The sequence below is a fragment of the Echinops telfairi genome, unplaced genomic scaffold (genome assembly GCF_000313985.2).
Source record: "Echinops telfairi isolate 266 unplaced genomic scaffold, ASM31398v2 ScPeMD7_7410;HRSCAF=8448, whole genome shotgun sequence".
NCBI classification, from domain to species: domain Eukaryota; kingdom Metazoa; phylum Chordata; class Mammalia; order Afrosoricida; family Tenrecidae; genus Echinops; species Echinops telfairi.
In genome coordinates this window covers 16,683,807-16,711,373 of record NW_022111310.1, presented here as the reverse complement: position 1 = coordinate 16,711,373, position 27,567 = coordinate 16,683,807, and the positions used below count along the sequence as shown (strand labels likewise).

General features: G+C 47.1%; 2 protein-coding genes across 5 annotated transcripts; one reads left to right on the top strand and one right to left on the bottom strand.

Moving 5' to 3' along the window:
- Positions 1-205: 205 nt before the first annotated feature.
- PRPF4 (pre-mRNA processing factor 4) lies at positions 206-16,892 on the bottom strand. Of its 2 annotated transcripts, none has more exons than XM_004712532.2 (14): positions 16,810-16,892; positions 15,864-16,047; positions 14,166-14,352; positions 11,158-11,245; positions 10,696-10,775; positions 10,473-10,566; positions 9,503-9,597; positions 8,219-8,277; positions 5,406-5,529; positions 3,968-4,057; positions 2,307-2,429; positions 2,091-2,198; positions 1,880-1,998; positions 206-1,184 (listed from the first exon to the last, which is right to left on the bottom strand). In XM_004712532.2, exons 1-14 carry the CDS (start codon positions 16,834-16,836, stop codon positions 991-993), a joined length of 1,572 nt encoding a protein of 523 aa, XP_004712589.1. In that variant the 5' UTR covers positions 16,837-16,892; the 3' UTR covers positions 206-990. The 2 variants fall into 2 exon arrangements, with proteins under 2 accessions (XP_004712589.1, XP_004712590.1); XM_004712533.2 differs by having other exon boundaries at positions 15,864-16,044; positions 16,810-16,871.
- Positions 16,893-17,073: 181 nt separating this feature from the next.
- On the top strand, positions 17,074-25,969 carry CDC26 (cell division cycle 26). Of its 3 annotated transcripts, none has more exons than XM_045296669.1 (4): positions 17,074-17,142; positions 20,719-20,827; positions 21,649-21,762; positions 25,528-25,969. In XM_045296669.1, the coding sequence occupies exons 3-4, from the start codon at positions 21,682-21,684 to the stop codon at positions 25,702-25,704; spliced, it is 258 nt and encodes an 85-aa protein (XP_045152604.1). In that variant the 5' UTR covers positions 17,074-17,142; positions 20,719-20,827; positions 21,649-21,681; the 3' UTR covers positions 25,705-25,969. The 3 variants fall into 3 exon arrangements, with proteins under 3 accessions (XP_045152604.1, XP_045152605.1, XP_004712588.2); XM_045296670.1 differs by lacking the exon at positions 20,719-20,827 and adding an exon at positions 20,862-20,960 and having other exon boundaries at positions 17,094-17,142; XM_004712531.2 differs by lacking the exons at positions 17,074-17,142; positions 20,719-20,827 and having other exon boundaries at positions 20,975-21,762.
- The last annotated feature ends 1,598 nt before the right edge of the window (positions 25,970-27,567 follow it).

The window sequence follows — 27,567 nt, the reverse complement described above, 5'->3', positions numbered from 1 at the left end:
AACTTTTCAGATGTGTTAGATCCCAAACCAAAGAATGGGGATCTCTATAGTTCCATGGCTAGGATTTGAAATGATTTCACTCTAGAGAAGAATTCTTTGAAGGGCACTTTTCATAACAGGATTGAACTCTGTAGTAAGGGCAAAATAAATGGGGACAATTTGTTCAGGAATACTCACTAGGTTGTTTTTTTTTTCACTCAGCATGAAGGATACTACCTTTTAATTATCCAACCGAAAAAGCTCACACAATAAACACCATATTTTCTTTCTATGGATTTCTTTGAATCCTGACACGGTGGCCTGTGGGTAGCACCAAACACACAGCCAAGTGAGACCTGGTCTGACAAGGCAAACATCCAGGGCGGAGCTTCCGGACGCGCTGGCATCCCCAGTGAACCCAACAGGAAGAGGTGAAGTCTGCTTTCCTGCAGAGCCATCGGCACCCTCACGGCCGGCTGCTGCACCCCTTCTCACGGTGGAAGAGAGGCCGAGTTGTGTCCAGGCAGGCACTGTTTCACGAGTGTGCGGTCAGGGACCCCCTTCCTGGAGGGATTTGAGGAAACAGAGCAGCCCCCTGGCTAGCTGGGTGCCAGGCAGTCCTGCCGCATGTGCCACGGCACAGAGAGCCACATTTCAGGAATGAAAAAGGGAGGAAGTCAGTCACAGTCCTGAGTATTGTGTGGGAGGCAACAGGGCATTCAAATGAAGGATTATAAAAACGAGGTTTATAAAATTCATGCCAGGGCCTGAAGATGAAAATTAAAATTTCAACAAGGGGGGACATCATCCCCTAGGGACTAGGCTGCCTGCCAGGAATGAGGGCTGACATTAAAATTCTACTGAAGGTCTATACACATGGTAGGTGGTTCAAACCAAAACCAAACCAGACCAAAGAACATGATAGGACAGAACACACCAATCCTTTCTTTTGAAGAAAATGGCCCTTAATGTAGAGCTTGATGTTCCAGAGTCCTGCGTCCACAGCCTCGTCTATTCAGCCGTCCAGAGCTTGAAGGTCCTGTCATATGAGCAAGTGGCTATGAGCTGCCCGTCGGAAGAGATGTCCAGGCCCATCACTTTGCCCTCATGGCCAGCCAGAGTCTTCAGGGGGGACCAGCCTGGGTGGGTCCAAACCTTGGCCGTGTTGTCGTAAGCGCCAGTGAGCAAGAAGCTCCCGTGGGTAGCTACAGGAGGGAAGGAAAGCCGCTTGTGGGACTTGAGCATTCAAGAGAGTAGGAACAAGAGCACAAAGATCTTCATGCAAAAACCGGCCTATGTGAAAGTGGGGAGTGATGACACCATTAGAGCACCGTTAAACCACCGTGGCTCATAAACCAGCCTGACCTACAACCTGAACCTTCACAGTCTATCGCCCATGGTCGTTCCCGTCCGATCTGTCGTTCATGTTGTGAAACAGTCAGATGTTTCACGATTGTCATCAAGGTGAAATTTGGGACAATAGAACAGTTGGAATGTCATTTCCACATTCAGGAAAATCCAACACTGGTTCTCTGGTCCCACCGGGATTCCAGCAGAAGGAGAACACTAAAAGGCAGACTTCAGGGGAGAAATATTTTTAAGGTCTTTGGCTCTTCCCCCGATAGACAATCTGTTCAGAATAGTAAATTCTTCCATGGAGAAAAGAACCAAGCTACACACTCATGGAAGTCTACTTTCTGGCGATGGGAGCCATCTCGGCCTAAAGACAGGGCATTGAGGTGGTCATTGTAATGCGCTTCTCTAACAGTCTAAATCTCTCCTGTGCGTGCCATGTCCTGGTTAAGCTACAGCTGGACCTGTATTCTAGGGTCGGACAATCTCAACCTCTGTTTCTACTCAGGTGTCTCGTGATTAGGTTTCAAACAGGAGGGAAGCTTACGCTCAAACTTGACTCCAGTCACCAAGTTCTGATGGGCAGGGATGGTGTAGACACAGCGCCGTTGTCGCAGGTCCCACACTTTGCAGGTGTTGTCACCACTGCCCGTTGCGATGTGGTAACTGTGGACGAGGCGTAGTATCAACACGAGAAAGACAAAGACTTTCTTCTGACCAGGAACCCTCCCTACCCGCGTCCAGGGAGCTCCTTTTACCCATTGGGGGAGAAGGTGATCCCATAGATTTCCTTCAGGTGGCCCTCTAGGAACATGATGCAACGTCCCGTACGCAGGTCCCAAACTCGACCGAAGGCATCCAGTCCCCTAAAACAGTAATTTATAAACAAACGCTTGGAATCATGTGTCCACGGAAGCAGGTCTACGTAAGAGGTGGGACTACTGACCGCCCTGGCTATGTGGAAGAGGCCTTACCCAGTGGCAGCCAAAGAGCCATCTTGATGGAAGGCAATATCATACACACCCATGCTGTGGCCCTCCTGATGCAGGATCTCCTCTTGAGCCTCCAAATCCCACAAACGCCAGGAGCGGTCATAGCTACAAAGAGCAAATTAACCATCAACTAGCAGGCACGTAACTTCCTACAATGTACAAGGCTCTGTAAATAGTTGTAACTGAAATTACACCTCTGAAACCACTCCTACAACCATATTAACGAGAAATTCCTTGTGCATCAACAACTAAACCTGTGCTATCGCCTGGAAACCAGATGCAGTTCCCGTAAGGTCCAGTGGTGACTTCAAGGGCAGACTGCATCAACACTGGCCTCGCAGATTCTGCCACCTTTCTGCCCTCAGTCCCTGTTACGTCCCTTCACTCACTGAACTCATTCCGTTATAGCCTGGATCTTAAGCAAACAGAAGCCACGTCCTGCTTCCGCAGAGCAGTTGATGGGTTTGAACCACAGGCTTTCTGGTTAGCAGCCAAACTCATTAATCCCTGAGACCAGGGCTCCTTGACACATTTTATAGGACTCCAATGATGTGGGACACACACAAACCAATCACAGATCTATCTATAAACAGAGTACAGCAGGAGCCCAGCACGTAGGTGGTTAAACAATTTTCGTGAGGTCCTCAAAGTAATTACACTGTATTCTTCAGCTATATCCAATCCACAGTATGTAAATTATACCGCAGTTCTCAGGAGCCCTGCTGGGGCCTTGGAATAAGTGTTGGTCTGCTAACCACAGTTGGAGGGTAGGCTCATCAACCACTTCATGGGGAGAAAGACGAGGCTGTCTGCTTCTATAAAGGTTAGTCTTGCAAACACTCTCTAGGGCCACTATATGTTAGCTTCAACTCCATGACACCAGGTTTCTAATAGACTCTGGTCTCACTGAACTTAAAAAACAAAACCCCCAAAACAAAAACTCACTGCCATCGAGTCAGTGCTGACTCACAGCAACTTCCCTGTGGGTCTCAAGACTGTAACTGCTTTACGGGAGCAGAAAGCCGCTTTCTCCCTTGGAGCTTCTACTAGTTTTGAACTGCCGACCATGCAGATCATAGCCCAACTCATAAACACAGGGCTCTTGTCACTGAACTTGAGAAGCAAAAAGAGAATGATTTGTAAGCAAGAGATGTGCACCCAAACACAAGCAGCCCTTTACTATTGCTCAAGAAAGAGAAAAATGAAAACTCTAGTTTCTAGGCCAGTAGAAACTTTGAAATTTCAGATGCACTGCAATTTCAAAGCAGACTCTTAACCCTTAAAGCAGAGGTTCTTAACCTGTGGGCCACAACCCCTTCGGGGGCCGCCTAATACATCCTGTATATCAGATAATTACATGACGGTTCTTAACAGTAGCAAAATGACAGTGATGAAGTAGCAACGCCAATAATGGTATGGTAGGGGGTCACCACCACCAGAGGCACTATATGAATGGGTCGCAGTCTGAGGAAGGTGGAGAACCACTGCCTTAGAGCACCATGTTTTCTTTTCTGGTTCTAATTCACTGCAGTTGAAGATCTCTGCTCTAATACTGCATCTCACCGGTACGCGCAGGGATAATTATAACAAGCTGACAGGGTGCCGCTGGGCGGCTGTGACCCTGTGACAGCAATACGGCTCACCAGGTGGTGCCCAGGAAGCGTCCTGAGGGGTGCCACGTCACGCGGGCCACGCGCACTGTATGGCCCTCGATATCTGCCACCGGTTCATCACTGGAAAGGAAGCAAGCACAGCACAGCCCATAAACATCTTACAGCCACGTAACACTGACTCACTGCTGTGTACAGGCACACCGTTCTATACCACGCCAAAGGCTAATTTGTAACGAAACCTCAGGTTTGTTAAAGCAAGGCTAACAAGAATTCAGTCACTCCCCAAGGTTTTTAAGACATTGGGACTATTTCATATGCCCAATGGGCAAGAATGCCCACTGCAGGCTGATAAGCAGTCTTTTCTACTTTAACTCACTGTGTTACAATAAAACCCTTAATACGGTGCTATTTAGGGTCATGGAAGATTAAGGACACTTTAATATAATAACCAATATGGTCCGCGCCGAAGTACAGTGGCGTCTGGATTCTAGAAAGAAAACACACTCCGGCGGAGACGTGGCGATGGAAAAATGAAACCATTTTGGTGTACACACGACAGATAACTCCTTCCCAAACTTGTGCCTGTTCAAGGACTCAAATGGAAAAAGAAACTCCTAAATAGAAGCCTTGTCGTCTTTCCGTGGCCATTAAATTCTGCTACCCAGCAACCAGCGAAAGACCGGAGCCACCAGCCAAAGGAAATAAACAAGAACCCTAAAGAGGGCAATTAAAAAGGGAGCGTTGTCAATGTGCCTACGTAGACCTAATCGGAGCCCCAGGGGAATAAATATTGCTAAGTATTACCAAAGCCAATTAAAACTTGCACTACTCACAGGTAAGATCCTGTCTGGCAAGGAATACAAATACTAATTAGCTTAAAAAAAAAGAAGAAAAATCCCGTCATAAAAGTCTTTGTGTTTTCCCAGAGAAAGAAAACCAAACAATTGAATCTGGGATGTCTTCTGTTCAACAATTCCCAAAATTTGGGAGGGAACAATACACTGATCATAAGCAGCACATAAAAACCAGAAATCACTGCAGGTCAGGGTTGAGGCTGCTGGGAGGAGACCTCACTTCTTTGGCAAAGCTGCCAGACGGAGCCTCACTGTCCTCTCCCCTGGCGCTGTTTGCAAGGAGCAGGCAGACCACCGACGGCATGATCTGCCATCAATCTCCCAAGTGGTTCACTCTCCAAGTCAATACACTGTGTGAGAGCACGGGAGGGTCTTCCCTGAATGACCAGCTGCACACAGTAGCACCTGGTCCAAATTTAACATGTAAAAAAATCTGGCACAATTTCTCTGGTGACAAAAGGACTAGAAAGATATTTTCCATTCTACGTTCACAGTGTTGCCTTGACGCTTGAAGCATTTCTTGGGTCACATGTCAGGATTTCACTTCCTAAGGGCCAATCAGGACAGTGGTTTGCTTTAATGATCATATACGGACAGCAGAATGGTGTAAGTACCTGTCCAGGCTCCAAAGCTTCACAGAACCGTCAGCAGCACATGAGGCCAGGTTGACATCCTTCTGGTCCAAGGAGACTGTGGATTTGGGATGGAATACAATCGCTCCGACGTTTGTGTTATGGCCTGAAAGAATGTCAGAGATGAAAGTTACTGGTTCTTGCTTCCTTATCGTGAGTGCAGTTGGGTTTTTGATTTGTGACTTGTAGAGATCCCATGTGACAAATTAGCGGTGATCTTTATGGGAACAAATTGCCAGGTCTTCCCTCCACAGAACCGCTTCATGGGCTTGAACTGCCAATCTCTTAGTTAGCAACCAAGGGCTCAAACATCACACTCCCTGGTAACCTGAGTGCAAATACGAAGTCTGGTGAAGGATACAGGTACGTCGTAGAGAGCTGCAGGAAACGTGCAAATAGAGTGAAAGGGACGATTCCACTCTGAAACCATGAACTATTTAAATCATATATGTGGAATACATATGGAACAGAACACTTGTACAGTGTCAGCATGTTCATCACACCACTCAAACATCACCCTTGGAGAAGCTCGGGGGGCCTCCAGGCAGGAAACCAGTCTTCCTTTCCTCTCCTCTCACCTGCCTTCAACGGCCGTTACCAAGCACTGGTCTCTATTCATTTGCCTATTGGAGAGAGTTTGCCCCTCCCTCCTCCATAACATGAGGCCTCTCTCGTGTTCTATCTTCTCTTTAGGAGGCCCGACGGAGCTACAGAAGAGAGCTTTCAAACGAAAACCTTTCAAGAATATAACCCAGCCCATGTGGATTCCATCTCTGCTACTGCCTCATCATTTATTAAACTATTCTTGCCATACCGAATGGACTTAACCTCCTTGTTGAAAATCAAGTACAGGTTCACTTCGGACTCTCAGTTCTATTCCACTACATGTGTCTCGCGGCAGCAGCAGCAGCAGAGGGCTCTAACTGTTGTCGCTGTGGGCTATGCTTTGACACACTTTGTCCTTCCTTCCCAAGGTCGCTTTCTCTGGCTAACCAGGACTCCTTGCAGCTCCATCTCCATCTGAGGACTGGCCTTTTCGTTTCCACAAAGAGGGCTGTTGGGATTTTGGTGGAGAATAGTTGAATATCTACACTACTTATGTGGTTTTGACATCTCAGCAATAGTAAATCTACGAGTCTGTGAGTAGGCTACATTTTAGGAAAAGGAAGACCCACACGACGGCTGAAAGGATCAACAGAACAATGGTGCCCACACACGGGAAGACTCAGTGAAGAAAAAGGATGAAGCGATGACACACCTCCTGACTCGGGCAAACCTAGAGGGTCCTGTGCTGAGTGCAACAAGTTCATCACAAAGCGACAAATACTGTGTGAGCTCAGCACTTTAAAAAGTCAAGACATGCGTGACTGACTTCAGGGTCACTTGAGAGCAGTCCCGTTTTAGCTCGGGCAAAGGGAGAAGCAGTGCACACTGTGGATGAAGCCAGCCTAGACCGACGAAGGCAGTGTGAGACACTGCATCTGAGTCCACGGTAATTACGATCACACACACAATCCTTCAACAGTAGCAACAGTAACTCATGAGTGGATACACTGATGGCCAAATGAGGACACGCACCGACAGAGGCAGGGGATTTCTACATGTGTACTTGAGCGGGATCTAAAAAGCTCAAGAAAAATGGAATCGAAAGGTAAGTGGAATGCTTCCATTAACTTTTTGAAGCCCCTCGAATACCTATCCACGAAGATAGGAGAGCACGGCTACGGTACGAAAACGCCTTAACCAAACACCGGGACTGACCTGAATCTCAGGGCCATAGTCTCGGGGGACACTAGACAACGTCCTATATCCTACTCTGGAGTGTGGCAACTGAAGCCTTACAAGTTGTGAGCAGCCATCCAAGGTGCTACTATCGGCCCTTCCCTGTCTGGAGCAGAGCAGAGTGTAGAAAGTCAAAGACACAAGGAAACAACAGTCCAAAGGAGTCGTGGACCAAGGGAACACCAGCCTGTAGGACCCTGAGACTAGAAGAACTAGATGGTGCCCAGCCACCACTGCTGACTGCTGGAAAGGCTAACAACAGGAGCCAGGCACAGAGTGGGAGGAAACTGCGGAACAAGGTCCCAGAGCATAAAAATGACCAGGTCTACCGATAAAAGAGACACTGCCGAAGCCCCTGAGAACAAGGCCCCTAGGCACCCTGCAAGCTTAGACCTGACCCCACGTCCTTGGTTCAACTTTCAGCCTACAAGGTGAAACGAACATCAGGGAGGTATGTACTCCTTAGAGCAGACCACCACACAAGGTGAGAAGCGTAGTCTTTGCCCAGAGGTAAAGCTCAGCAGGCAGGAAGGGAAAGCACAGCGGGACCTGGGAAATGCAGACAGGAGGCGGGAAGAGTGCTATGACGTCGTGGGTATTGCAGTGAAAGCCCGGAGCAAATGCATGTGAGTTGAGTGGAAAATCAATGTGTTCTGTAACCGTTCACCCAAATCACACTTAAACAACCAGAAAACCAAAAGACGCTGGTTTTTCTCTGATCACAAGGATGGAATGTCCTGAGTCCTTATACACATAATTTTTGTTTAGACTATAAAATGCCAGGGCTTGCTGGCACAGGAGAAAAATTAAATGTGTAAGGACTCATTACATTCCATCCTTGTCAGAGAAAAATAAACCAAGAATTTATTTTGTGTGTGCTGGGCCCACAGGTCTGGGCCGGAGCACCCAGAAAACTGTGTGTGCTTGTTTTGAGCATCGTCTCAGGCAGCGTTTTACTGCTCGACCGAGCTCACTTGGGAAAGATTAAGAGTTTAAACATGATTCGAACTTACCTCGAAGAGTATGAAGGAGGTTGCAATCGGGAACAGACCAGAGCTTGCAGAGCCCACTCCTATCAAATACAAAGGAAAGCATCTCAGCCAGGGTTGGTCTGGGAAGGAAAAGGTACCTTGGTAACATTACTAAAGGACCATCTCTTATCACCCTAATAAGCGTTACAGTGGCCGATAGAAAAATCAAACTGGGACCTTCTAACCAGCCGTCGGAAGGGCTGCACAGGTTTCCCTAACTTTCAGACCAATTTGCACGGGGAGGTAGGAGAAATTAGACCACATATTAACAATAATCATAATAGCAGTAACACCAATGCCTTAAACATAAAAATAACTGTTATTTGCATAGTACTTATAACTTTTTATTTGGAAACATTTCCAACAAATTACTTTTGTTTTGATTAGCTCAAAGATCTTTCTACAAGACTGGAGGTAGCTAAGGCAGGCAATTCTCAATTCTAGTTTCCTCTGCAGGCAACACAAACTTGGCAAGCTAGCGCCATCTCCTGGGTAAAGCCTGCCCCTGCCCCCGGAGCAGCTCCGGCACATACATGTTCTTCTCTCAGGACGTAGCCCCCCACAGTGACAATCTGCATTCTCGGAGGTTTGTGCATACGGGATGGTAAGCAGAAAATGATGTGCAAACAGTAATTAATATCTGCTGAGTCTTTTTCTACAGACCAAGCGCTATTCAGGCAAAATGTTTTATAAATGAGGACACTAAAGGTTACAGAAGTCTCTTGCCAGGGAAACTTAACTAAAAAGGAACACTGTGCTGAGGTGTGGCTATTAGTTGGTCTATAAGTTCACCATCTGGCCTGCTCCAAAAACTACTGTCAACACATCATAAGTCTTTGGGGTCTTCGTGAACAGCAAGAGGCACTAAACAAGGAGCACCTTCTAAAATATACTGAGCACAGCACCAGCCTCTCTTCTCAATCAAGTCCAGGACAATCCTGAGCAGCACAAGAAGAGGAAGTGGAAATAGACATCCGACTGAAAACCAAAGCCGACTCACTGCCATCGAGTCCATGCTGACTCACTGCGACCCGAGAGAGCAGGGTAGAACTGCCCCTGGGAGTTCCTGACTCTAACTCTTTACAGGAGTAGAAAGTCCTAGCTTTCTCCTGCAGAGTGGTTGGTAGTTTTGAACTGCAGACCTTGGGTTAGAAGCCCAATGGGTAACTACTACCCCACCAGAGCTCCTTCTAAGACTAAAGGTAGCCTAAAAGAAAATCTCTCCCCTCACCAGGAAGAAAAAAGTCACTGCAAAATGGAACCTACCAGCAAGCGGTGGCCAGCATCTTAGAATTGGGACTAAAGTGACAGTAGGAGATAGGCCGATCGTCACCAATCTGACTGCAGAAGTTGTTCAAAGACTGAAAAAGAAAACAAAATAGCAATCACTACTCATGGGCTAATACAAGAGTTCTTCGGCGTTCCTATCTTTGTAGGTGTAGGGAGTTATCTCATGCAGTTCTGCTAGCCAAAGTCTCTGGAGGGCCCCCAAGCGACCTTTTCCAGGATGGGTATGGATAAGGAGGTGGGGAAGGCGCTGATAAGATTCACCCCAGAGGAACTGTTCATAGGATCCACTGGGATTGCCACCCTGCTGGGTATAAATAAAACAAGCACTCTGAGAAGCAGCAGGGAGATGCCATACCAGCAACAACCAGGAGTGGAGCGTGTCTTTCTACACCTGAGATCCTTGCGCAGAAGACAGCTATACCATCAGAGCAGCAGCAGAACCGGAGCCAGAGCTGGGGACTTCCCAGCACACCCGGCAAGTAAAGCAGAGTGCTTGGGAGCAGGAGGCTGGCTTGTGAAGAGCCTCTGGACACTCAGTTGGGGGAGCTGCTTGCTAGCCCACAGAGCTGGAGCTGAGTGCCCTGTTTATGCTTCGACCAGAGTGGCTCCCCTGCCATCCCCACCCCCAGCATTATTAGCAGCACTGTCCTGCAATGTGTCCTGACAAGTAACTCTCGCCTGAGCATTTCCACCTGAATTGTATCCTGTTAACGCCCACAGTAAACCTGTCATCCTGAGCATTGTCTTTGAGTTGTATGGGCATTACAAGGAAGCGCGGGGAGAGCCCATGCACAGCTCTCCTTGACCACATGGAGTCAGCCCGGGCAGCACTTGACACCACCGCAACAGAGCGTGTCGCTGTCACCCTTCTCGAGGTGGCCCACGGAGAAGCTGGAACCAACACTGAGGATCGGTACACTGTCGGCACACTGGGTAACTGTCTTACCCGAAGAGATTTGTGCAGCTCTTGCATCTGAGAGGTCCTCGTTGTCTCCGGTATTTCCTTGTGGAGACGAGCCTCTTCCAGGCGTTTCATTGCCCTGTGACACACACCACGTCAGCACGAGGTGCGTTGTCAACAAGCGTCCACAGTCCTAACTCCACCCCAAATAGATCGTCACCCGAGAGGACACGTACACTTGGAGCCTTTTACTCCAGGCTCCCTTTACCTGGGCAGTGAGTAATTGGCAATCCAGAGCCTGGCGATCTTTAGGCTATTTGGCCCTTCATGGTACCAGGTCTGCTGATACTGCAAAGCAAATGGAGAACAGATGAAGGATGAACACCCCCCCCACCCCCCACCCCCCCGCGTCACTTCATTGCAACTGCCCAGGAAGAAGGAAGGGGGTGAGTGCCATCGCAGACTGGATGCATACGAGCAGAGCGTTTCCACCACGTCTCGCTGCTGGTTAAAGCTCATGGTGAGAGCACCATGGCTCCTTCTTCAGTGGAAAACTCCTTTGTCTCCCTGTCTCCACAGATAGGGCAAAAGACTGCTCATGACTAATCCTGAAGGAGGCTCCAAAGGCACTTCCCTCTACCCTCCAGCAAAGCCAACCATGGTGGGGGGTGGGGGGGCATTTCCCCCTTTCCTTCATGTTTATGGTGTAAAAACCATGGGCATAGTTTACCTCTTCTTTGGACTTCTTAGATTTTTCATCATCTTTTTTGGTCTTTTTTAAGGCATCAGTACCAACCACTGACAGGATATTTCTTAATCTGTAACAAGACAGATGAGAATTTAAACAGTCAGATAAGACGTGAGAATATCTGTGAGGAAATAGCAAGCCTCCCCTCCTCCCTCACGTCCAGCCCTATAGCATCCTTCTTTAAGAGTCCAGGGGTCATGCCTAAACGTCTTCCACTCCGTCCCATTTGAAGGTTCCCCCAATACAAACATAAGCAATTACCCTCTTCAGCTTAGAGTGAACTAACCCCTATGCTGGTACCACTTGGCCTGTAAAGACAGCCAACTTCACGCAATGCCATCATATGTCAGACACTCACAAAGGTGCTCAATACACAATGACACTGGTAGCAGAAGGCATTAGTCCTTGATTTCACCGTTTGGGGGTAGGACAGGAAATAATAGTGGTGGAGCAGAAGTGAATCTCTTCAAAGTCGAGACTTAATGACTGGCTGAGACGAGTGGGCTCACTCTTAGACTAGTGCCTTGAGATTCACTTAACCCTTGAACTGGAGCTGTATTCTGTGGGCACCTTTTAGCTAAATAACAGAATGGCTCGTAAAATAAGCATCGCTCCTGAGTACTGTGTGCCTTTTAAAAAATGGTCTTTATTACTCTAAAGCAGGGGTGGCAAACTGGTGCCCCGCAGGCCGCATGCGGCCCCTGAGGTAATTTTTTGTGGCCCACGATGCTCTGAAATAAAATGTAACAAGGGAATTGTGTGTACGGTATTGCCTCGATCTCCCCTAAGTGCTATTTTCTTCATAACATTTTTTTCTATTTTAATTTTATTTCAGAGCATCGTGGGCCACAAAAAAATTACCTCAGGGGCTGCATGCGAGCCGTGAGCCACCAGTTTGACACCCTTGCTCTAAAAGAATGAGGAGAAAGCAAGGAAACTAGACACTTAAACCAGAAAGAATGAAAATGTTGACACCTTGTAACAAAAATGTAACCAAGGTCACTGAGCGGTATATGTAGACACATTATTTAAGAAGAAGAGAACATTGTAGGGAAACGCTTCCAGAGGAGGCACTATCTACAGTGGGCCCTACATTAGTCAGATCAAGGGGCTGGCAATGAGAAAGGAAGGGCAGTCTAGGCAATGTAAACACCTGCAGGTAGTTGAGGATGGGGTAGAATAAGCAGTGTACTCGCGGGGAGAAGGCAGAAAACGTGGCCAGCCACAAAGGGCTCCTCAGGCCACACTATGGAAGTTTATATCTGAGAGATAGTCAATGGGTTTAAGAGGCATGGAAAAGGTCGCAGAAACCTCTAGAGTCTACTGGTTAGACTTCAATGAAGATGGTGGCTGTGGGATTGGGGGTTCACCCAAGATGACCTGTTTTACTGGAGACAATTATGATGGGGCTGACTTAAAAAAAAAGTTTAACTTGGGCGGAGGTTTACATTTCAGACTGCTAACTTTATATTCCATGGTCTACACTACTAATCAAACACTCATCAGATTATTCCTCCCTGGTTCCTTAATCTTACAGGGGCTAGGGATTTGGAAGGAGCCCTGGTGGCATGGTGGCTATGCCTGGGGTTCTGATCTCTAAGGCCAGCACTTCAAAACCACCAGTCTCCCCTCAGGAGAAAGATGGGGCTTTCTCCTCCCGTAGAGAGGGACAGTCTTGGAAACTCACAGGATCAATTCTACCCCATCCTATACGGTCACTCTTAAGTTGGCATTGACTCGTGAGCTTGGTTAGAAGGGTTTGGAAACATTTCTTTGAGGAGGTGACATTTATGCTAAAATCAAAAGAATGAAAACACTTTAAGACAAGAAGGGAATCAGAAAGAAATGAGCGAAGAAACAGGAATGAGCTTGCGTACTCGCGGAAGACAATCGTGCCAGTGTCTGGGGGAAGAGTGGCAGAGAAAAATGAAGCTGGAGCCCTTGTAGACCATCGTGTGGAGTTACAGTCATGGGAAGACACCGAAGGATTTTAAGCCAATGAGTCACACAGCAAATACGGGGCTGTTACAACAGTCTAGGCGTGAAAGCAATAGTGGAAGAGAAACAGAGGCTGGAGATACACCTCTGAAGGAGAACAGACTAAATTCTGGTCGATCACAATGGAAAACAGGATGACTTCCGGCCGAGAACTACTGAATGGTAGGGATGCTAGACTAGCATGGAGGGGACCAGAGGCGTTTAACTTAGATATGTCCAGTTTCAGGTGCTTTGGAGAACCTGTTGAGGGTCATCAGAATATACATAGTAAACGAAGCCACGGGGGTGCGGGATCTGACTGCCCGGAGAGCACAGGATGAATGAGGGCAATGAATCACAACATAGAGAGAGGCCTACAAAGCAAGAGAAGAACGAGCCCGAGATGGAGGGCGATCGGGAAGATGTAGCCTGATGAGTCGGGAAGAGGGTTCTAAGGGGGAAGTGGCTGAACCGCTGTATCTAGTAAAGATGGGCTGGTGAGCTCGACACACAGCAGTTTCAGGATGATGAGCAACTCAGCAAGCAAACATCACCACACGCCCCCGTCTGCAGTGGGCTGCAGAGTAAAGAGGGGCCGAAACTGTGAGAGTACATGTAAAAAAACCCTTGAAGAAAATGAAGGGGAGTTGTGGGGCAGTGGTGATGGGTGTGGATACGGGAGAGGGTGCTTCTCCCAAACCATTTATAAGCATTATCTCAAACCGTTTACAAGGAATACAGGTGATGCCTACATTCTCCGAGCTCAACCACAAATGCTCACTCAACTCCCAGCTGCGGCGTGTGGAGGTTACCACCCTCTTCAGAGTTTGTGAAGAGAAACGGTCGGCATAATTCTTGGGCTAAGGCCCAGATTATGGGCTAACCAACATAAACAGGTCAACACTATCTGAGGCAGTCTTGTTAAGTGTTGGCTGTGTTGACCAACAAATCTATCATCAGGACCGTAGGAAAACAACAACAAAAAGGTAAAAAGTAAGTAGTTAGGAAGGCACCGTTCTCTTCTCTCCGCGGGGCCCTCTCCAAATAGCGTGATGGGTTCCCCCAGGGCTCTGAGGCAAGCCTTGACCTCCGAGTCATCCGTGGAAACGTTGATTTGCCGGGCTCGCTTCCTTCTCTCAAACTCCGCCAAGACTTCCGCCTGCCTCTCGCTGATGTGCTCTTCAATTTCAAACACTTCTCCTAGAAAGCAACAGGCAACAACAGGCATGATCACCAGGTCTTCAGACAAAGGACCCTTTCTTACAACGGCTGGTCTAGTATGCATTTTATAGACAGAGCCCACTGTTCGCAGTTGTGTCAATTAAGCCAAACACACAAAATTCAAGTACAGCTTTAAAAGGCAGGAAAACAGTTCCCACCATTTTGGCAACTTCTCATCTAATGTAACATCGCTTTGAAGGGATTAGAGCCCAGAACATCCTTAGCAAAGTAGGTACTAAGCCTTGTATTCAGGAAATAAAATAGAAACATTATTTTAACAGTTGCTAATGCTACTCTCTCAAACAGTCCCAGGATAGGGACTCTTTCAAATCTAATTAGTAAACTGGAACCAATTACCATGAAGATAAGATTCCCATGACGACAAAAGCTTTTTTAAAATATTATATTATATTATAAAAAGCTTTTTATAAATCTTTTTATAATATCATAATTGGGTTTAAAACCCAAACCAACTACGAGAATTTGGATGGAAAATCAGAAAAAAAAACAAAAAAACCCAAAAAACCAGAATAAACTCATGACGTCATTACGTTTAAAAACAATCCAAAAGGTTAAGAGGCTTTCTACAGTGTCTTCATTTTATATTCCTCTGTATCATTCAAAGCTATAACACGTATAATGCACATGTGCATATAAATCATACAACACACAGAAAACTAAAACAAGGGGGTTGTGTGACTTGCAAAAAAAGATGCAACGTGCACATTATTTGCATGGAAATATTTTTTTAAAATATGGCCAACTCCTAGTTATTGACAAGAAAAGGCCATCTCTCAAAAGTATGCAGATTGAAAAATGTAGATTGTAAAGCAATTTATATACCATGGTTTCATTTATGGGGGAAAATTGTGTTTCTATAGCTGTATTAAATTTCTCAAGAGTTTTCAACAGCTCAATTTTGGGGGGGGAAACAGATTGCCAGATTTTCCTTCTTATAGTGTCTCAGTGGATATACACCCAATCAATAAAGATGACAGAATTTTCTACTTCACATATTTCTACATTTCTTACTTTACAAAATATAGGAGCAGCTATTAGTTTTCTACTTCAAAAATCTAGATTTCAAACCTCCCCTCAATTTACAATTAGAAAGTTTTTTTAAAAGGGTGAAAAAAATGGCTGGGAAACGGAATAAGGGAGACCATCATGTGCCACTGGAGTCGTAACCGATGTCAGAAGTAGGCGAGTTCTCCAGACGGCACCAAGACTCCATCTGAGCTCAAATACACACTTGAGTTAATTCCTGGCACAAAGCCTGCTAATTCAAAAAAGAAAAATCTGTATTAAAAATGGTTTAAAAAACAAACAAACGCTCCCTGAATGATACTATGGGTGGGGACACAACATATACAGGAGTCTGTCACTGAAGCAATGAAAGCTTTTCACGCTAAACTAGTGATATCTAAGTCCAGGAAGGTGTGCACTGCAGAAAACCTGAGCATCAAGGGACGATTCAGCTTGCATCTTACCAGAGGTTATGTTAATATTTCCTGCTTCGATTCCTGCTTTAAGTCCTTCTTTTCCCAAAATTCCAGACTCTCCTTTGGCCAGCCGCTCCCTCTCCTTCTCTTCCAAACTTCCATAATAGATGTGAGGTTTCTTCACAAGGGGAGCAACTAAGTCATCAGGTGCCTTAGAAGGTTTGGTTGCCTGCTAAATCAAATAACAGATTAATCTAGCAAGGCTTAAGCTTAGAATTGACTGAGTTTTCTCAAGTTCACCCTGAGCTTCAATCCCTAAATGAAAGCAGATGCCAGACCAGACGGACACTAGTGTTTCCCCTGATTTGAAGGCTGTCTCAGTCCCTCAATCACTAAGTTTTGCAGACAAGAAGCAGAAGGTCGACAAAACTGGTGAATGTATGTGTCTTGGCGATTGTTCTTTCGATGCTTTAAGACCTGTTTATTTAGGTTGGAAGCGCAGTCTTCCTTGGTTTTTAGGAGGCTTCTATGACTATTACTCATCACGGGGGAAATACCAAGGGTTTGGCTGAAATCTTTTGAATGAAAGCGCCAACCCGGTGCCAACGGGCAACAAAGTTAAGTTTCTGTTCTATGTATTTCACAGAGTCTCAGACGTGACACACATCATGGGGGTTAAGAGGCCTCATTTAGAAGTGCGAGGTCTGGCATGGACTGACCAAGACACACACTTCTCTCTCTCTCTGGTCTACGTTTCTGGATCAGTCGGAGGAGGTGTGGACTGTTCAGCGGTGTGGTGAGCGAGGTGCACGTGAACTAAAGCATGGGGTAGCGCTCAAGAACCAGGAAAAGGCTGCTCTGCTCTATGGGAGAAGGCGTCCCGCAGCCTCCCGCATCAGCCCGCCACCGCCCCAGCCCGTTTTCCTACAGCCCCATCCTGCAGAAATCACTCCGCGCTTCCCGCCAGCGCGAGCGGAGAGAGCGCGCTCTGTACCGTGGAGGACGGTCGTGAGGAGGCCATGCTGGGCTCTGGAGCCGCGGAAACCGAGCTCCACGTCCAGAACGTCTACCGCGCGCCCGGCAAAGCGGAACTGCGTCACCGACCGGAACTGGACCGAGAACCGCCACCGCATCCGGGGTGGCGCGGGGCATGATGGGACTCGTAGTCCGAGCGCGTCTCGTCGCGTCGGGAGCCTTGGAAACCAGCGTCCGCGGGGTGAGAGGCTCAGGGCATTCTGGGAAGTGTAGTCCACTCGGTGTAGCGGTGGACTCGTGATGGACGCCGAGGTTCCGGGAAGGGGCTGAGCTGAACAGGCTTTTAAAGGAGGTAGGTGTGTGGCCTCTGGAGCTGACGGAGGGCTTGGGGGTCTTCAGTCGCTCCTGGGCCTGCCGGGGGTTTTACGTTGTCCTGGAGCGGGCGGGGGGCGGGGTGGTGGGGCCTCGGAAACTCGCCCAGGACCCACGATTGCCCCCCGGGCTCAGAGAGTTGTTCCTGCGGTCGGGAAGCCTGCGAGATCGATCCTAGTTGGTGGATTTGGGCCGCTCGAAGAGCCCTCTAGCGCCGAAGTAAAATGAAGACGTGGCGGAGGAACGGTGGCTGGACGTGGGTGATAGTCCTCAGCCCGCTCTTTCTTCGGATTCGCAGATGATGGCCATGAAGGCTGCAACCCGCCAGACAGCCCCGCTTTCCGCGGCGGGCGGAGCGACACCAAACTAGGGTTCCCCCCAAGTGCGGGGGGGGCTCAAAGCACTGATGTTCCCGGATATGGAGGTCATGCTGACTTCTGGCTACCCAGTGTGTGTCTGAGCAGAACTGTGCTTAAATATATCTATATCTATTTACCTACAGATATTGATAGATATATAATATTTAACCATTTTATTGGCATATAATTCGCATATCATGCAGTCTACTAGTTCGCATCAAGACTTGTACAATCATGACCACAATCAGTTTTAAAACATTTTCTTCATTCTTGTACTCATCGTTATTAGCTCCCCATTTCCCCCAAGCTCCCCTGCCACACTGGCAAGGAACTATGAATCCAGTTACGATGTCTCGGATTGACCTGACTGGCTCTCGTGACAAGAGTAGAAGGCCTCTACTTCCTCCTGCAGAAGGGCTGGTGTTTCCAGTGGCTGACCACTGTGCCACCAGGACTCTTTAAGGGGCAAGAAGTCCCATGGAAGGCTCCGGCCCTTTAGGAAGACTTTCTCTGTCACCTCTGAGGGTAGGCCCTCGTCTCCTTTCAACACCCGTGGGTCACTTGGAGATATCCATGTATCTGTCTGTTTGCTAAATACTACCCAACACATGCTGTTCTTTTTTCTTTTAAATGGTAAGGATAAACTAATATTAATATAAAGATAAAAATACAAATAATGAATAAGAAAGAAAAGACCACCATCGATATTTTAAAAGCCAGGGAAGATATTTTTGTCATGGATTTGTCATGGAACAGCAAGAAATACCTGAAGTTAGACAAAATTTATGTTGCGTCTAGAGCAGTGGTTCTCAACCTGTGGGTCTCAGCCTCTTTGGGGGTCACGACCCCCTTGGGGGTCAAATGACCCTTTCACAAGGGTCGCCTAAGACCATCGGAAAACACATAGATATTTCACAATATATAATTACATGTTGTTTTGTGATTAATCACTATGCTTTAATTATGTTCACTTTGTAACAACGAAAGTACATCCTGCCTATTAGATATTTACATTATGATTCATAACAGTAGCAAAATTGCAGTTATGAAGTAGCAACGAAAATAATTTTATGGTTGGGGGTCACCACAACACGAGGAGCTGTATTAAAGGGTCGAAGCATTAGGAAGGTTGAGAACCACTGGCCTAGAGGGAGTTCACTGATCAGGTATCACGTTTACAGTGCTGTCTGATGGTAAAGCTGTTTGAGGCCCTGGCCTGTGGCCAGAGGGATCTGCCAAGGCTTGATCTGACTAGACACACTGCAGATGGGTTTTGGGCTCCCACTGCTCTCCATAGCCTTCTACAAATTGGGGGTTCACAATTTAAGCTCTGATACTTTTCCCTTCGTCATATTTGGGCTTTGTTGTTGTCATCTTTGGGTCACATTGGCTGGTGTGCTTCTTCCGTGTGGACTTAGTTGACTCCTCACTCAGATGGCTGCTTGTTTGAATACAAGCTTTTAAGACCCCCAGACACTATTTCGATTGATAGCTGGGCACCATCTGCTTTAGCACCTTTTGCTGTAGCACCCTTATCTTCAGTGATCATTTCATGAAGATGAATATCGAGTAGGGCCATGTTGTCAGAACTTACTGTTTCTGGATTGGGGGTGGAGTTCATTGTGGCCCAGAATCCAGCTGTTTGTCTCTGGGATCTGCACAACTCAGGTTTACTTTGGTGGTCATATTATGACAAAAACAAAACCCCATAAGACTTACTATACCAACAACAGCAACAAACCAACCAGCAAACAAAGAAACAAAAAACAAAAGCAAACAAAAAGCAGGAAAATAAAAACCCATAGAAACAAAAAAAGAAAAAATATTGTCAGTCACTCCCCTGGTGTATCAGGCGATTGCATTGATAAGATCAACCTTTTTCCCAGTAGCATAGCACTCCAGACACTGGGTCTGAGGAGTCTATGCTAGTAAGGGACCACCAGAGCCACACCCCAGGAGTTGTTGCCCTGCACGGTTCCATCTCCCTGTTGACCCTAAGCATGGGGATTGATGCCAGGGAGAACCTTCTGGATCAGTTCTTCCAAGGGCAGATCCCTGCCTAACAGATCAAAACCTGGCATATCAATACAGGGAGACATCAAAGTACTAAATACATGGTGATTCTGGGTCCCTTTCCACTGGACACCCACCAAGCCAGGGGTTCCCCTTCAAGGACCAGTGGCCGCCACTTCCACAGCCCCACACACTGCGGTCCCACACCATCACCATTGTTGCTACGTTTGAGCCCTTGGTTGCAGCCACTATGCCATTCCCATTTGCCAACTACCAAGCATGAGGGTCCGTCGTGATGTAGCCTACACCATCCTCACTTCTAAGGAGTTGTACTTCTTCCAAGACAGATTTATTAAATAAAACTTCCGAGTGCCGAGTTTTTACAGGAGAAAACGTAGCCTTTCCTTCCTCCTGCCTTGGGCTTCCTGTGGCTCTTTGATTTCTTTCACCTTGTGTTTAAATCCAACCTGGCTGAAGAATATCCCTGATTTAGTAGAACGCCATTTGAAAGGTACTGGGCCAGTGCTTTGCGTTGGTAATATCAGCTCCAAGCTTCTCAGGCAGAGAAAACACGTATTTAAGGTTTGCATCAGTCCAAGTTCCTAGTTGCAAAAAAAAGGTTGTATCTGCACTTGGAAAGGGTTTTGGTTAGTCACTGTCCCTCACTGCTCAGCCTGTGGCATTAGTATAAGATTTCCAGAAGGATGGGAGGGGAAGACGTAGCGCAGACCTCAAGAAGAGTTCATCTCACTTTGTCTGCTTGGATTTCTCGTTTTATCCAGCAAACAGTTATTAACTACTTCATACAGATCCAAGGAACCCTGGTAGCTAGCCTCAAGGTCAGCCTTTCAAACCCACTCGACACTCCACAGGAGAGAAACGAGGCTCTCTGCTCCCATAAAGATTTGGAGTCTTAGAATCCTAGGGAGCAGTTCTGAGCTGCCCTGTAGGGTGGATCTGAGTCTACAGTAGGGTTTCTTGTTTGCTACAGATACATTCTACTGGATGCTATGGAGTCTACAGATGGTGCCATCGACAGATGTGAAACTCAGTTGTGGGCTTTTTGTTTGTTTGTTTACACAAGTATTACCTTGAGTGCTTAGACAGTGCTCTCTCGTACTGTATCTTCTTTCCTCACCCCCTCTCTGCCCTCCTGAACTGAACTAAGACCTCATTTCTTCTAGGAAGCCTTCCTGACATCTGGGCTCACCCCGCCTCCACCCCAGACTGGATTATGTGCCTCTGAGAAGACGTCATTCCCTGAGCCCATCAGAGTGCTGGCTGTTCTGCACGGTAATTCCCTCTTCTCTTGTCTCGTTTCCCACAGGCTGTGCCCTTCAGCTCTGTAGCGGGAGCTCACAGTGTTTGCTGAATAAATGACTTAGCCATTTAGACCCCGAGGCAAAACAAACACCTCTGCGAACTGGTGAGTTCCACGGAGTTGTCACAAGATTTAGCAAAATTTAGCTTTTGGGAGCGACCAGGAATCTGACAGTTTTCCTGCCCAGTGGATTACATTTAATGGCCTTTCACTTCCACTGAGGACACTAAATTAAGATGTGCTATTTTAATGCTCTTTTCTCCTCTAGAATATTTCTTTGAATGTGACTGGAGCAGGAAATGAATGTAATGGCTCCTCTAATGATCTCTTATAGGTAGCTTGTTCTTTAAATTCTGCTTTTGTGACAGTCTTTTGGACGTAGCGTCCGCACACCACAACTCCATGGTGCAGTCGTCACCACAGTCCCCTTTAAAACACTTTCTTCATGTTTGTGCTCAGTATTGTTCGCTCCCTACTCCCCCAAGAACGCCCCTGCCACAATCCTAGGAAACTGTTAGTCTAGTTACTTTCTTTATATATTTGCCTATCCTGGGTTTCATGAAAAAGGAAATTGCTGTTTCAAGTTCTTGACGGGAGAGCTTTTGGGATTCCAGTTGTGGGTCTCTGTCATGTAACACCGCTGTAATACGCATCCACTGAGAATCTTAGAAGTTTATGTGTGAAACCAAATGAGTTTAATGAATTAATTAACCCAGATGAATCCACTTTGGCATTCATGTGTGTAGGCAAGATTCATGCGCTCCAGATTTTTCCTTTTTGCTATTTTTACCAGCTCACGGTTCCAGCCTGTGGCGTTGGTTTCGTGATGCTGCGACGAAAGCCCACCCGACTGGAGCTGAAGCTTGATGACATCGAGGAGTTTGAGAGCCTCAGGAAGGACCTGGAGGTAGGAGCGCCACCGTGAGACCCTCAGGAACAGCTGACACAGCAGCTCTCACTTGGGAACCCCGCCCGGCGCCCATACAAACAGCCTGTTTGGAATCTGCATTTGCTTGTTTTGCAGGCATCTTAAACTTAGCCTCTTCATTTCCTGTGGCTGCCAGAACAAATTACCACAGACTTGGCAGCTGAAAACAGCAGGAATTATTCTCTCACAGTTGTGGAAGTAAGAGGACTGGCATCTACTTGACTAGAGCAGACTCAAGTTCTGGCGGAAGGGCCAGGCTCCCTCAGGAAGCGCTAGGACAGGAGACGTTCCTTGGAGTACCCAGCACGTAGTGGCTGCTGTCACCCTGGATTTAGGGCCTCAGCGCTCCGACCTCTGCTTCTAGGGTGACCCTGCCTCCTCCTCTTGTCTGTGGTATCTCCCTCTGTCTCCTTGTAAGGTTACACCGGATTGCATATAGTGCCACCCAGATAATCCAGGATAATCTCCCTGTTGCAAGATCCTTAACTTAATCACATCTGCCAAGACCTTTTTCTCATATGAAGTTCCAAGGATTAGGACTTTAGCTGTTTGGGGCCATTTCTCAGTCTCTGTACTTATCACATCTGAAAACAAACTCCTGATTCTCCTTCACACCAGTTTCTCCCTGAGAGTTCCCCAGCTCCATAGACGGGGCCACCATCTATTTGGAAACTTGGGAGTCCCTCGTGAGCGCCCCCTTTCCCTCACCCCTTTGATTCTTCCTGCAGAATATGTTTAGGATCCACTCGGACCTTTTTACCTCCACAGTTCCAAACCAAGGTCGGGTCACCATCATCTGTCTCTGTATAATTTCAGTCTCTTAAATGGCCTTCTGCTTCCATGTTCGTCTCTTCAACCCATCACAGTGATCTTTAAAGTATTTTAGATAGTGGCATTCCCCATGCACTTAGAATAAAATCCGAATTCCTTCTCCGAGTCTGTAAGACTGCATATTCTGCCCGCCCCTCCCTGTGTCACTTCCCATCCTGCTTCTGCCTTGCGCTCTGCTCCCCAGGCACACTGATGTCCTTTCATCTGTCACACGCCGGCTCTCACCTGGTGGCTTTTGTACGGACTGTTTCCTCATGCCTTCGTGTAAATGCCTTCTGGGTCGAGAGCCTCTGTCGACCCTTTCCCAGTTAGTGTGCTGTTCTTACCCACCCGGCCCCCATCCCATTACAGAAAACCCCGCAACCCAGACTCACTGCCACACGTCGGTTCTAACCATAGCGGCTCTATTCGACTCCCACAAAGCACCTTCTTCTTTCAGCTCATCGTTCTTGTGCTTTTCAGCTACCTATTTGGTTACTGTACGACCATTGATAGATTAAACTTAGATTGCCGGGATCCTCTATGTCTGTCTGTTCCTCCACTAGCCTCTTCGCATTAGCATAGAATAGGAACTCAATATATGTCGAAGTGTGGTTAACCTGACAGTATTAGATGTCTGTTCATAGGCTTAGACTCCTCAGTGGTCTTCTAGCGTGACATCGGAGGCCTTTTGTGAAGGGGTCCCTGCTCTCCCACTGCCAGCCTTTCATCTGTTCTCCCTTTTGAGCGTGAGTTAGTGACGGTCTGCAGAGCAGGTCAGGTTTCATCGAACAGTGCGCGCGCATTTGGTTTCCTCTCCTGGACTGCAGTCCCCACAGTCTAACGAGCATGTATCCCCTTCCTCCCCGTGTGTCTCCTTTCCTAGGCTTTCTGAACTTTGTCCCTGGGGAAATGCTGCCCTTTTGACCGCAAACGGTTGATTAGTCTGAGGTGTGTGTGTGTGTGAACTCCTATTTGTTTTTGAAACTCAGCTGCTTCCAGAAGTCTTCCATGCCCCTTGACCCCTAGCTGGACTAGGCTTAGCCTCAACACGCACCCCACCCCCGATACACAACTCGACACATAGGTCCTATCAGTGCTTGTTGTAACACCTTGTGTCTTGGTTCCCCCCCAGTAGAACAAGTTCCCGGAAGGAGGAAATGGTGTGTCCACCTCTGTGCCTGTTGCGCACAGGAGGGGCTCAGGTGGAGACTACTGTCATTTGCTGCCCTTGGGGACCTTTCCTGTCCATGGCAGAGAACACTAGCTTACATGCATCCACAGACACATGGCTTTACTATATACTGTGCTTCTTATTAAGATACCCTGTTTCTCTCCTCCCCTTCCTCACCCCAGCAGACTCGAGTCATGTATGTTTGCTGTTGTTTTCCCCTTCTTCTTTAAGGATGAGCTTTGAATGCTTGGTTTCAACATCAGTTGGAATGAGCCTCATAAAATGCTAGTATATCGAACTTCGCTCTGCAGCGTCAGCTCACCATCGAGTCAGTCTTTCATGAAGTCCAGTTATCCAATGGGCTTGACCTGTTACAGAGGAACTTATGAGGAAAAGACAGGCTTGCCTGGCACTGAAATGAAACCAGTTAAAAAGCTGGTATTTTTTTTTAAACATTTTATTAAGGGCTCATACAACTGTTATTGCAATCCATACACACATCAATTGTGTAAAGCGCATTTGTACATCATTCTCAAAACATTTTCTCTCCACTTAAACCCCCCACATTAGGTCCTCATTTTCCCCTCCCTCCCCATTCCCCCCTCCCTCGTGAGCCCTTGATAGTTTATAAATTGGTATTTTGTCATATCTTGCCATGTCCGACGTCTCCCTTCACCCACTTTTCGGTTGTCTGTCCCCAAGGGAGGAGGTCACATATAGTTCCTTGTAATCGGTTCCCTCTTTCCTACCCATTCTCCCTTTACCCTCCCTGTTTCGCCACTCACACCACTGGTCCTGTAGGGCTCATCCGCCCTGGATTCCCTGTATTTTCAGTTCCTGTCAGTACCAGTGTACCTCCTCTGGTCTAGCCAGTCTTGCAAGGTCGAATTCGAGTCATGGTAGTGGGAGCAGGGAGGAAAAAAAGCTGGTATTTTATGAGTGAAACTCATCTGAATACACTCCTGTGACTCTCTCTAAGGTGCCTGGGTAGTGTAGTGATTACATGTTGGGCTGCTAACCATTAGGTCAGCAGTTTGAAACCACGAGCCACTCCGAGGGAGAAGGGACTTTCCACTCCCATAAAAAGTGACAGTCTCAGAAACCCACAGAGGCAGTTAGTCCTGCCCTGTCCTATGGTTCACTCTGAGTCAGAGCGGCTTGATGGCATTGCGTTTGATCTGTCATGACTCTAGATGCTAACAGTCAGCAGTTCACAGGGCAAGCCTTTTCCATGGTTTCGTCCCAGTTGGATGTTCTGTTGGATGTTGTAAAATGATAGAGTTCTTAGCCTTTTAGAACCTGGTTTCACAGAGTTGTTTGGGCAGAAATTTTGCAAAATTATTGTTAGTGTAGTTACGCTCCAGCTTAGGAAGGTCATGCTGCTTATCCCACGTAACCCCTTGATGTTGTTCGTGGAGCAGTCACAGCTCAGCACTAAGTGGGAAGGAAGAGCAGTAATCCAGTGCTTCTGGTGACAGCATCGTTGGCACCGGCAGGGAATGGTAGGTGTATGGGAGGTATGTTCCATTTGGAGATGACCACACACAGAGCTAAACGGTCGTTACTGTAGACTGTAGTGCCCTGTGAGACTGGGCCGTCAGGGAGGGCAGGACTGGTCTGCTCTCTTGACTTTGACTCCCTGAAACCAAGTACTCCCAAGTTCTTGCCCTGTAGATTCTGAGCCTTTCGTACCCTATGCCTAGTAGGTCGGTGCTAGTTCAAAAAATGCTGCCTTCATCTTCATGTGTTTATACTTTCAGACCCGGAAGAAACAAAAGGAAGATGTTGAAATTGTGGGAGGCAGTGATGGAGAAGGGGCCATTGGGCTCAACGTTGACTCCAAAAGCCGAGAACAAATGATCAATGACCGAATTGGTTATAAACCTCAACCAAAGCCCAACAATCGTTCATCTCAGTTTGGGAATTTTGAATTTTAGAAGTAGGCATGAAGTTTGCATGCCAAAGCCTTGGAACGGAGTAAAATGATGGCAGGGGTACAAACAGGATTTAGAACATTGAGTACTTGGTCTACAAAATGCTTGCTGCTTGCAGTGAGGAATGCTTCGGATGGAGTGAGTTTAACTATGCTTAACTTTCACTTGAAGCCCGAATTCAAACGCTGGTTTGTCTCTGGAAAGTTGACTCTGTAAATGATAATCTGTCCGATTTTTTTTTATAATAAATGTATTTTTTAACAATTGAGATATCCTTCATGAGTATAATGGTACAGATTTAAAGAGGCAGTTGCCCTAAGTCAGGTCATCCCGCATCTTCAGCAGTTCACTTTCGAGCCACATCCCTGTAATCCGCTTGGTCAGTCGATGTTTACTGAATGCCTGCTGCGTGCTGGGGACTAGTCTAGGCCCCTGGTAAATATCAGGGAACACAATTGGCAAAGATCCCTGCCCTTATGGAGATTCGATTCTTGTGATTTTTGTGTAAACTCGATCTATAAACATGGGTGTTTATAGCATGGCTTTGTAAGTAGTTTAGGTTTAACTTCGGAAAGACAGGTAATGGCGGAATGATTCTAGCAATATTACTATCATTCCATTTCTCCTTCATTTCCCAACTTGCCTGAGAATCTGTCCCATCAGATATGAGAGGAACCAGCCCAGGGAAGTTTTTAATTCTCAAACAACTACAATTCAGTGCCATCAAGTGGGCTTCTGATTCATAGCAACCCTATAGGAAAGGGTAGGATTCCGTCTCTGTCGGTTTCGGAGATGAGTTTAAAGCCTCACCATGTCCCCCTCAGAGCAGCTGGTGGTCCTGAACTGCTGACTTTTGGAGATTAGCAGCCCAATGTGTAACCCACTATGCCACCTAATTTAAGGGCCTAGGATTTTGACTAATTGAAATAGAGGGAACCACTACTTGTGAGATCAGGAGCTCTTGAACTCATCAGTTCTTACCCTGCCTTCCCAGAGTAGGAATGTGGTAGAGGCAGGGCAAAAGGGGATATACTTTCCCTTCTTGTTCTATCCATGATTCAAAACCTTTATTTGCCCACTTTTATTTCCCTCACTGCCATCCAGTGGACTCCAGCTCAGTGACCAGGGCACTGAGTGAAACTCCCTGTGAGTTCCAAGACCGCAACTCTACCAGAGTGGACAGCCTCATCTTTCTCCTGAGGAGCGACGGTGGCTTGAAACTGCTGACCTCCCTCCCGCCTAGCACCCCAACACCAGGACTCCTCGGTGTTAACGACTAAGACTTTGAATTCTGAATCTAACAGATTTCAGATAGAGAAACCATGATGTCTACAAAAGCCATCCTGCCAGGGCAGAGAAGGAAAACAAGACTGCCTTCACCCTTGTCACCGATTTCACTAGGATGGGGGGCGCTGTGGCTGACACAGCACTTACTGTGTCAGCCTCAGTATTAAGTGCTCTATGTAGATTCTCATTGACTCTCCTATTTTATTGTAGTTTTGCAAAAAGTGCAACCAGCTTAGTTACTAAGTGGACAAGCACAGATTTTACTTAGGCCGTGTGCTTTCTAACCCCCTTTTTATAAAGCTGGCTCCACTGCTTCCCTTTCCTGCTTTTCCACAGCTGGAACTGAGCCTGTGTCAAGGGGAGAGCACGAGGTCTACTTACTTTGTAAAGAGCGAGGCCATCACTAACAGCAGCTTTCGGGGGCACTATTGAAACGACTGACATAAGATTTACCTCAAGATGGGAAGCTTGTCAGGTGCCGGTCAAGAGAGATGCTAACCTTAGCCAGAAAATTGTACCTCTCATCTCCCTGAAAGACAGCACCGCTCGTCAGGAAACAGGATAACTTGGATGCTTATT